General features: G+C 40.2%; 2 protein-coding genes across 5 annotated transcripts in view; one reads left to right on the top strand and one right to left on the bottom strand.

Annotated features, from left to right (window-relative positions):
• The window catches only part of LOC116543869 (zinc finger protein 431-like), a 20,156-nt gene extending 10,785 nt beyond the window's left edge, over positions 1–9,371 (bottom strand). Inside the window, exons 1-4 of one of the 4 annotated variants that reach the window (XM_032269821.1) lie at positions 9,067–9,371; positions 9,008–9,010; positions 2,042–2,168; positions 1,137–1,235 (exon numbers count right to left, since the gene is read on the bottom strand). In XM_032269821.1, coding sequence (XP_032125712.1) covers positions 1,137–1,235; positions 2,042–2,168; positions 9,008–9,010; positions 9,067–9,192 — 355 coding nt within the window. In that variant the 5' untranslated portion in view covers positions 9,193–9,371. The remainder of the gene's footprint in view (positions 1–1,136; positions 1,236–2,041; positions 2,169–9,007; positions 9,011–9,066) is intronic. The other 3 variants (XM_032269818.1, XM_032269820.1, XM_032269819.1) reach the window with 3 other exon arrangements.
• Positions 1–11,489, top strand: part of LOC116543866 (zinc finger protein 429-like) — a 785,602-nt gene that overhangs the window by 350,183 nt on the left and 423,930 nt on the right. The window lies entirely within an intron of this gene.

Genomic DNA, 11,489 nt, shown 5'->3' on the forward strand with positions numbered 1-11,489 from the left:
AAAAAAAAAAAAAAAAAAAAAAAATTTCATTTTGGCCAGGCACAGTTGCTCACACCTGTAATCCCAGCACTTTGAGAGGCAGAGGTGGATGGATCACGAGGTCACAAGATCGAGACCAGTCTGGACAACATGGTGAAACCTCGTAACTCTACTAAAAATACAAACATTAGCCAGGCATGGTGGCACATGCCTGTAATCCCAGCCACTCGGGAGGCTGAGGCAGGAGAATCATTTGAACTCGGAAAGCGGAGGTTGCAGTGAGCTGAGATCAGGACATTGCACACCAGCCTGGTGACCTAGCAAGACTGTCTTTAAACTTCAAATAGCAAAAGCACTCTTGAGAAAAAAGAACAAAGTAGAGGGACATCATAATTTACAATTTCACACAAACAGAATGGAATGTGCAGAAAAATTCACACAGAAACCTTTAATTGAACAGAAACCACTACTCTCACACATCTTAGACATGATGTAAAAAGAGAACTAAAAAATAGTTTAACATGGAGTTTTTCAAAATTACGCAGATATTTGTGTCTCCCAAAAAATGAAAAAGCATACAGATGTACAGTCCCCTTTTTTTTTAGACGGAATCTCACTCTGTCACCCAGGCTGGAGTGCAGTGGCATGATCTCAATTAACTGAAACCTCCGCCTCCTGAGTTCAAGTGATTCTTCTGCCAGAGCTTCCCAAGCAGCTAGGATTAAAGGTACCCACAACCACATCGGACTAATTTTTGTATTTTTAGTACAGATGGGGTTTCACCATGTTGTCCAGGCTGGTCTCGAACTCCAGACCTTGTAGTCTGCTGGCCTTCACCTCTTAAACTGCTGAGATTACACGTGTAAGTCACTGTGGCCAGCCTGTACAGTGTCTTACACGCCATGAAGAGGACTTTGGCTCTCACTGTAAACTTGGAGGAAGATCACCCAAGGAAAAGTAGAATTTTTAGAGAATTTAACAGCAGAAGACAGAAGATGCCCCTATGTAAGGGAAAAATTTAAGAAAATACTCAGGCCTCCCAGAAACTATTTGCTTTGCAACACAGCTTCCCAAATCATGTTGTAAGAACTGGCTTTTTGTTTGTATGACCTTTGGACTGCTCATCCGTGTTGTTTGTTGTATTTACTCTCACCTACCTGTGGGTTTGGCCATGATCTCATATCTCTTCATATTCCAGGGCTCTTTTCCGTGCTCCAGACAGGTGACTGGGTTTTGCTTAGAGACAGCAATACCTGCTTTATTAAAAATAAGTAACATAAATCTTTCTTATAGTCTCTAATTACCAACCTAGTACTGTGCTCAGTAAAAACAATGTGATAGAATATTCTAGAAAATTGATCCCAAAATACTAATCAATGAGAGACATCTCTAAATATTTAGGAAATATTTTAAATTTTCAGATCCTTCATTTTACTACCTGGTACTCGTGAATCAAAAATTGATGGTGGTCGGAGGTGCCGGGCAGAAAATTAAAAAAATATATATATATATTGATGGTGGCAAATAGATTTTAAGATATGGGCAACCAGGTGCGGTGGCTTACACCTGTAATCCCAGCACTTTGGGAGGCAAAGGAGGGCCAATTACAAGGTCAGGAAATCGAGACCATCCTAGCTAAGCTGATAAAACTCCTTCTCTTCTAAAAATACAAAAATTAGCCAGGCGTGGTGGTATGCACCTGTACTGTGGCTACTCAGGAGGCTGAGGCAGGAAAATCACTTGAACCCAGGAGGCGGAGGTTACTGTGAGCCAAGGTCACACAACTACACTCTATTCTGGGTGACAAGAGCAAGACTCTGTCTCCAAAAAAAAAAAAAAGATATGGGCAATAGTATTTTATGCCACTAAATATTAGAAATGTGGAGTGTAGATGAAGATAAAACATGTTGAAGAAATTCTTTTCTACACAGACAAATCATCAAGATTTTCTTAAAATAAGGATCAGAAACATTTATACAAAGCATAAATTACAAAATAAAAAAATAAAAAAGACATCAACTTTTAGGGTATATTAAGAATGGTGTATTAAAGCTATTCTCACCCAAGAAGACCAGGTTTCTGTAGTTCTCTAACATCACATTTCTATATAAATTCTGCTGAGCAGGGTTCAGGCACTGCCACTCCTCCAGAGAGAATTCTATGGCCACATCCCTAAATGTCAGCGTCTCCTGAAAAACACATATACGGACACACATATATTTACCAAGTGGCCATGGGCAGAATTTATTATTTGAATTAAGGTTAAACAAGAGAGTAAAGAGAATTGATTCTGACTTATAAGAATAACTGAAATTAGTCTGGGTGTGGTGGCTCATGTCTGTAATCCCAGCACTTTGGGAGGTGGATCACGAGGTCAGGAGTTCAAGACCAGCCTGACGAACATGGTGAAAATCCGACTTTACTAAAAATACAAAATCTGGGCATGGTGGCACACACCTGTAATCCCAGCTACTCAGGAGGCTGAGGCAGGAGAATCACTTGAACCCAGGAGGCAGAGGTTGCAGTGACCTGAGATCTTGCCACTGCATTCCAACCTGGGTGACAGAGTAAGACTCTGACTCAAAACACCATCACCAAAAAAAGGGTAACTGAAATTATCCAATAATTTTCAACACAGAAATATTCTCTAATGTATTCTCTTACTCCGAAGAAAGAGAATGGCATAAGATCCAAAACACCAGTGCATATATAATACTTTTCTCTATAATAAAGTATATAGTTAAGGACATAAACACAAATATATACATTTTTCAGTGCTATATTTACAACATAATGAGTTGTGTATATTTTTCCAACAAAAAATAAAAGTTGATTTAGAAAGTACCTCTCAAATTTAAATGCGCACAATAACTGGAGATCTTGTGGTGAAGTTTTTGTTCTGTTTTGTTTTCCCCAGAAGACCTGGAATAATGTCTGAGTTTTTAAAATTCTAACAAGATCACTAGTAATGCCAATGTTTTTGACCCAAGAAGACTATCTTGTCAAACATTCAGTAAGGGAAAGAGACTGTTTTTCCCAATTTTTCTGGCCTGTAAACAAAGGTAAGAGCCTTCATTTTCCAAAGACAGACTTGTATCTCACACACACACACACACACACACACACACACACACACACACACACACACACACAAAGAAAGAAATAAAGAAACATCAGAAAAAATGGCAGGTGCCAGATTAAATGTGATGGTTTATGCAAATTAGCTGCATAAATATACTTAATGATAAAGAAAAATAATTGACTCAATAGTGACAAAAAGTCAGAGCTCTTTTGCTAAGTAAATTATCAACTACACTAGAAAAAAATTTCATGAGGTGCTGATGCACACAGATGAACACAGTATCACTGCTGAGATATTGCCCCACAAAAATCATTAAAGATTGAATTTAACCATAAAGAAAAATCAGGTGCAGTGGTTCATGTCTATAATCCTAGCACTTTAGGAGGCCGGGAAGGGTGGATTGCCTCCGTTCAGGAGTTCGAAACCAGCCTAAGGAACATGGTAAAACCCCAACTCTACTAAAAAAAAAAAAAAAAAAGCCAGGCATGCAGGCATGCACCTGTAATCCCTGCTACTCAGGAGGCTGAGACAGGAGAATCACTGGAACCCAAGAAGTAGAGGTTGCAGTGAGCTGAGATTGCACCATTGGACTCCAGCCTGGGCAAGAGAGTGAGACTCCATTAAGAAAGGAAAGAAAGGGAGGGAGGGAGGAAGGGAGGGAGGAAGAGAGAAAGAAAAGAAAAATCAGTTTTATGCAAAGGTCAAGATATTTCCCAAGTTCAACAGTTTTTTTTTTTTTTGGAAATGGAGTTTCCCTCTGTCACCCAGGCTGGAGAGCAGTGTGCAATCTCCACCTCTTAGGTTTAAGCAATTCTCCTGGCTCAGCCTCCTGAGAAGCTGGGATTACAGGCACACACCACCATGCCTGGCTAATTTTTGTATTTTTAGTAGAGATGGGGTTTCACCATGTTGGTCAGACTGGTCTCAAACTCTGGATCTCATGATCTGCCTGCCTCAGCCTCCAAAGTGCTGGGATTACAGATGTGGTCCACTGTGCCTGGCCTATAATTTTTAATAATGACTTTAAGTAGACTTTCTTTAGTACTCTAGAGAGCAGGAATCTCTCAATAATATTTTTCAGAACTTCCTGGGTACTAAATGCCATCCCATTTAAATAAGCACTTTCTTAATCCAGTTCTGTATAGAGTTAATAGAGAACACAGATGAAACCTCAACATTATATGTTCTCCATCTTTACTAAGAACCTCAGCTTTCCCACAATAGGAATCTTGAGTATCCACATCTTCCCATTTTCAATAGCCACAAAGGAACACTTTTTTTTTTGAGACAGAGTCTTGCTCTGTCACCAGGTGCCAGGCTGGAGTATAACGGCACAATCTCGGCGCACTGCAACCTCCACCTCCCGGGTTGAAGCAATTCTCCTGCCTCAGCCTCCCGGGTAGCTGGGACTACAGGCGCATGCCACCACACCCAGCTAATTTTTTGTGTGTTTTTAGTGGAGACGGGGTTTCACCATGTTGACCAGGATGGTCTCGATCTCTTGACCTCATGATCCGCCCACTTCAGCCTCCCAAAGTGCTGGGATTACAGGCTTGAGCCACCATGCCCGGCCAAAAGGAACACTTTTTATATGGAAGATCATAAATTTATGGTAGGAATTCTGCATTGCATATAAGAAGCCATGATGTAGAGAAGGCTCTCGTACGTAGGAAAAAAATATTTTTTAGAGATCAACTATCACAACAATTTTTAAAAGTACTTGAAATAAACTCACTGAGGAGGAGAAACACAAGTAGAGAAGTAAAGGTTTGTGAGTACTAAATGCAGGGCACTCCAGGAGGCAGGGTGGACACAGCTCTTGATCTGAGACATGTTTAGCTGAAAAGCAGCCATTTTCCCTCTTTCTCCCCCTCCTCTGGAAAATCTTTTCAGGGAAAATTCTCTGGACAAGTGACACCGGTATCTTGAGAAAATTTCCTTAAAGACATCAGCACCACCTGCTTCCCTGCCAGCCTCGCACCCACAGACAGAAGGACCAAGACCAAAAGGTCCACCCATTTCTCTCCTTTAAAACAGAAGAGATTCAGGAACAATTAGCTGAATGGAAATAAAAATATACATTCCTCTTTTCCTGTCTACAGGTGCCCTCCCCTGCCACACACCAGCAATTTCTGCTACAGTAATGGAAATATAAGCCACACTGCCCTGTCTCTACCAAAGTCAAACAGAACAGGCTCTGTGCCCACCTTTTACTGCAAATGTGCCACTTAACTCTCAGGAATGTATTTTGAAGCCCTCATACCTGATTCTGGCCTCAACTTAGAGTCACATGAGGCACTTCATTAAAACAACACGGATGCTTCCACCCAGAACAATAAACAAAACAGGTGGAAAGTGCACAAATAAAGAGATTTCTGCAAATTGACCATGTAATCTGAATGAGAAGAGTGGGCTGATAAGCACTGCCTCTCAAGCTTTGATGAGCTTAAAAATTACCAGGTAATGTTGGTTCTACTTTGTGTAATGTGAATCTACAGGTTTGGAAAAAGTCCGTGAATGGGTGTTTCAAACAAGTCCCCTGCCATGCTGATATTGCTCCCCTTGGGTTCATTATTAGTAGTAGTTAGAGAAAGCAGACACAGCACAGAGTCCCTTACACTCAGCACTCCTGTCACAACACAAATACTTCTGATACAAATGAAGACAACCAATCTCCATCCTGAAGTTTCATATTCCTTGCTGGCTCTTTACAGAGGAAACAGCAGCAATTTCTGAATAAGGCTGTATTTGAAAAACAACATGTACACATGTAATAATGCAATGTTTATGAAGCAGGTACTATCTACTCAAGAGTATGTTACAAAGCACTGTGCTGGGAATAACACATTATGTGATTTCATCCTCATAACACCCTGGAAGTTGATACTAAATGTTCAATAATTTCCAGGATTTAAATAAAGGGTTCAGTATTATTCCTTCATCTGTTTCTCTGTCATTTTAAAAAATAAAATGTACAAAATAAACAGACACGAGGGACATAGAATTAAATGTAGTCAGAGAAATTTACTATGTTTATATTTACGTTTTTGTTACTTGTGGAGGAACTACTGGATCTGCAGAAATAAAAAATAAGTTGCTAAATGAAATGTTTCCGTAAGCACTGGTTTTAATACAAAATTAAAAAATGAAGATTCTGGCCGGTCATGGTGGCTCACGCCTGTAATCCCAGCACTTTGGGAGGCCGAGACGGGCAGATCATCTGTGGTCAGGAGTTCTAGGTCGGCCTGGCCAGTATGGTGAAACCTTGTCTCTACTAAAAATACAAAAATTAGCTGGGCATGGTGGCAGGTGCCTTTAACCCCAGATGCTCAGGAGGCTGAGACAGGAGAATCGCTTAAACCCAGGAGGCAGATGTTGCAGTGAGCCGAGATTGCACCATTGCACTTCAGCCTGGGAAACCAGAGTGAAACTCTGCCTCAAAAAAAAAAAAAAAAAATTAAGATCCTAAAATACGTAGATTGTTTTTCTCATTTACCTGCTTCTGGGTTTGTAAAAATTGTGAGCACTAAGTCTAGAAAGGCAGAATAATTCACTAGCCAAAATTTTAATCTCTTTAAATCAGTTTTGTGAGGCAAGACTCCAGGATGGAGCCAGACCTAAACCTAAATAAAGCCTTCAAAAAGGTGAATCTGGCCATGTACAGTGGCTGTCTGTAATCCCAGCACTTTGGGAGGCTGAGGTGTGTGGGTTACCTGAGGTCACGAGTTCAAGACCAGCCTGACCAACATGGTGAAAGCCCATCTCTACTAAAAATATAAAAATTAGATGGGCATGGTGGCAGGCACCTGTAATCTCAGCTACTTGGGATGCTGAGGCAGCAATATTGCTTAAACCTGGGAGAGAGAGGTTGCAGTGAGCCAAGAATGTGCCACTGCACTCCAGCCTGGGGAACAAGAAAAAGGCTGTCTCAAATAAAATAAAATAAAATAAAATAAAATAAAATAAAATAAAATAAAGGGGGCCGGTGAATCTGAATAGACCTGGGTTAGGTAGTGGACCTTATGTAGAATTCTGTTCTCTATGGCACTGGGGTATTTCCAGTTCTGTTTTCCTAAGCTTACCAAAAAGAAACTAAAATCCCAGAGTTTATGTAACTTTGACCTATTTTTGCCACTGCCCTGTCAATTTTATAACATATAATAATAAGCAATTTAACGAAATCTCTTAAAGTTTTCCAGGATATTATTAGATGATACATATGTATTGTTAGCAAGGTAAAAGAAACAGAAATAACAATTCTCCTGTTCATAAATATTTCTTCAGGTAATGACATCAGAAGTCACAACAATTTTTTTTTACAAAGTGATCCAAATAAAGCTGGAGTATTTTTGCACACATCTATTCATTGTATCCATCATATGATGCTTAATTCAACCATGTATCCACTTACTACTCTAGATTAAAAGCTTCTGGATGGTAGGGATCACGACTGCTCCATCTATTCTTTGAATAACCATATAAAATTGAAGCAATTAGTTTATCTGAGTCACCAGACCTCTTCATCTTCCACTCAAGAACTGGGAAACTGGAGAAACTCTCATCTTGGTACCAACCAAAGTTATTTTTTGTATAAGGGGAGAAAAAAATACCCACAGGATTACTTTTTTCTCTTATACCAAGACTTAAGCAGAATTAATCACTTTTGTTAGCCTGACACAGTCCTGGGCCTGGACATCCTCCAACGTCTCAAAAATGCCTAGGTGATTGTGAGAGGTTCTTAGTAACCTGGGGCTGATGGCCCAATGATAAGCCAGGTTGAAGAGACTCAAGCTGACTCTAAATAGAAAATGGAACTGCCCTGGTGAAGCTCCAGAACCTGGTTCACCTATCCTGATTCATTAGCTTTTGGGTAAGAGGAAGGACAAAAATACTCTATTCCAGCATTGTGGTCATGGCTCTTGATACTTTGTGGCCTTTATTTCTCACTCTTAGTGCTTGTTTAAAGATTCTGGCATCAGACTCTACTTACAACTACAGTAGTCACTGAACAAGATCTAAAGAGCTTAAAAAGCCATACTCCCAACTCTAGGATTCAGAAGTTATTGTTGACATCTCACAATGCAGAAAATGCCTGCTGGTGGTTTTCTGTATATTCTCAATCCAAAGTCTGGCCCTGTCTTGTGAATCCCAGGCAGAGGCCAGACCTTTTGTGCAAATTCTATGTGGGATCGATCTGGCTTGCATTTTTGGGTATTACAGCAAACACAGCACAATCAAAGGAGAAATCTCCTCATAGAGGCTGCTCTAGCACACTCTAAGTAATATGTTTACCTAAAAGGAAAAAGCTGAGGCAACATAAATATAAGTAGAGAGTTAATTTGGGCCAAGCTTGAGGACTGTAACCTCGGAGCAAATATACATCCTGCAAAAACTAAACAACAGCAGCAACAAAACAGAATCTCTGAATAGGCCAAAAACAAACTCTAAAATTGAATTAGTAATAAATAACCTAACAACCAAAAAAAGTACAGGACCAGACAAATTTACAGCTGAATTCTACCTGATGTACAAAGAGCTGGTACCGCTTCTACCAAAATTATTTCAAAACACTGAGTAAAAGGGACTCTTTTTCAATTCATTACGTAAGAATAGCATCATTCTGATACCAAAATCTGGCAGAGAGAAAAACATAGAAAACTTCAGACCAATATCCTTGATGAACACTGAAGAAAATATTCTCAACAAAATACTGGCAAACCAAATCCACAAGAATATCAAAGAGCTCATCCAGTGTGATTAAGTAGACTGTATCTCTGAGATGCAAGGTTGTTTCTACATATAAAAATTAATAAATGTAATTCATCACATAAACAGAACTAAAGAGTAAACCGCAAGATGATCTCAACAGATGGCTAAAAAAAAGCTTTCAATAAAATTTAACATCCTTCATGTTAAAACCCTCAGCTAACTAGGCATTGAGGGTACAGACTTCAAAATAACGAGCTATCTACAACAAACTCACAACCAATATATTACATGGACACAGCTGGAAGCATTTTCTCCTTGAAAACTGGCCCAAGACAAGGATGTCTTCTCTCAAAACTCCTATTCAGCATACAACTGGAAGTCCTGGCCAGAGCAATCAGGGAAAAGATGAAAATAAAAGGCATCCACCAAGAAGAGAGGAAGTCAAATTATCCCTTTGTGCAGATGAAAAGATTCTGTGTCTTCAAAACCCTACAGTTTCAGCAGAAAAGCTCTTTAAACTGATAAACAACTTCAGCAGTTTCAGGATGCCAAATAAGTAGCATCCCTGGGGCGGAGGTTGCAGTGAGCCGAGATCGCCACTGCACTCCCGCCTAGACAACAGAGTGAGATTCTATCTCAAAAAAAATAATTAGGCCGGGCGCGGTGGCTCAAGCCTGTAATCCCAGCACTTTGGGAGGCCGAGGCGGGTGGATCACGAGGTCAACAGATCGAGACCATACTGGTCAACATGGTGAAACCCCGTCTCTACTAAAAATACAAAACATTAGCTGGGCATGGTGGTGCGTGCCTGTAATCCCAGCTACTCAGGAGGCTGAGGCAGGAGAATTGCCTGAACCCAGGAGACGGAGGTTGCGGTGAGCCGAGATCGCGCCATTGCACTCTAGCCTGGGTAACAAGAGTGAAACTCTGTCTCAAAAAAAAATAATAATAATAATAATAATTAATAAATAAGTAGCATCCCTGTTCATCAACAACATCCAAGCCAAAAGCCAAATCAAAAACATAATCCCATTCAAAATTAGCACAAAAGGAACAGAATATGAATATAGCTAACCATGGAGGTGAAAGATCTCTATGACAAGAACGACAAAACACTGCTTAAAGAAGTCAGAGATGATACAAGCCAATGAAAAAAATAAACATTTTATGCTCAAGGATAGAAAATATCAGTAGTAATATTAAAATGGCCAAACTGCCCAAAGACATTTACCAATTTAATGCTATTTCTATCAAACTACCAGAAACGGTGTTAACAAAACTAAAAAATAACTATTTTTAAAATTTATATGGAACCAAAATGAGCCTGAATAGCCAAGGCAATTTTAAACAAAAAGAACAAAGCTAGAGGCATTACATTACCCAACTTCAAACTACACTAACTACAGGGCTATGGTAACCAAAGCAGCATGGTACTGGTACAAAAACAGACCCATAGACAAATAATCTATGAGCAGAGAATAGAGAGCCCAGAAATAATGCCACACACCTCCAACCATCTGATCATTGACAAATCTGACAAGAGGAATGTGAGAATTCCCTATTTAATAAATGTGCTGGAGCCGGGCGTGGTGGCTCACGCCTGTAATCCCAGTACTTTGGGAGGCTGAGGCGGGCGGATCACCTGAGGTCAGAAGTTCGAGACCAGCCTGGACACTATGGTGAAACTCCGTCTTTAAAAAAAAAAAAAAAAGTGTGCTGGAATAGCTAGCTAGCACTATGTAGAAGACTAAAATGTTTCCTCCCTGATAATACATATAAAAATTAAATGAAGATTAAGACTTAAATGCAAAACTTAACATTATTTTTAAAATCTGGAAGATAGGCCGGGCGCGGTGGCTCACGCCTGTAATCCCAGCACTTTGGGAGGCTGAGGCAGGTGGATCACGAGGTCAAGAGATTGAGACCAACCTGGTCAACATGGTGAAACCCCGTCTCTACTAAAAATACAAAAAATTAGCTGGGCATGGTGGTGCGTGCCTGTAATCCCAGCTACTCAGGAGGCTGAGGCAGGAAAATTGCCCGAACCCAGGAGGCGGAGGTTGTGGTGAGCCGAGATCGCGCCATTGCACTCCAGCCTGGGTAACAAGAGTGAAACTCTGTCTCAAAAAAATAAATAAATAAAAATAAAAAAATAAAATAAAATAAAATCTGGAAGATAAATAACCAAGAAAATACCATTCTAAGCATAGGAGCTAGCAAAGATTTTCTGAGGAAGATAACAGAAGGAATTGCAACAAAATCAAAACTTGACAAATGGGACCTAATTAAACTAAAAAGCTTCTTCACAGCAAAAGAAACTATCAATGGGGTAAACAGATCACATACCAAATAAACAAAAATATTTGTAAACTATGTTCCTGACAAAGGTTTAACATCCAGAATTCATAAAGAAGTTAAGCAAGTCTGCAAAACAAAACAAAAAAACTTCATTAAAAAGCATAAAACATGGCCGGGCGCGGTGGCTCAAGCCTGTAATCCCAGCACTTTGGGAGGCCGAGGCGGGTGGATCACGAGGTCAAGAGATCGAGACCATCCTGCTCAACATGGTGAAACCCCGTCTCTACTAAAAATACAAAAACATTAGCTGGGCATGGTGGTGCGTGCCTGTAATCCCAGCTACTCAGGAGGCTGAGGCAGGAGAATTGCCTGAACCAGGAGGTGGAGGTTGCGGTGAGCCGAGATCGCGCCATTGCACTCC

This window comes from Sapajus apella, unplaced genomic scaffold (genome assembly GCF_009761245.1).
Source record: "Sapajus apella isolate SASKATOON/1434 unplaced genomic scaffold, GSC_monkey_1.0 scaffold199, whole genome shotgun sequence".
Lineage (NCBI taxonomy): Eukaryota > Metazoa > Chordata > Mammalia > Primates > Cebidae > Sapajus > Sapajus apella.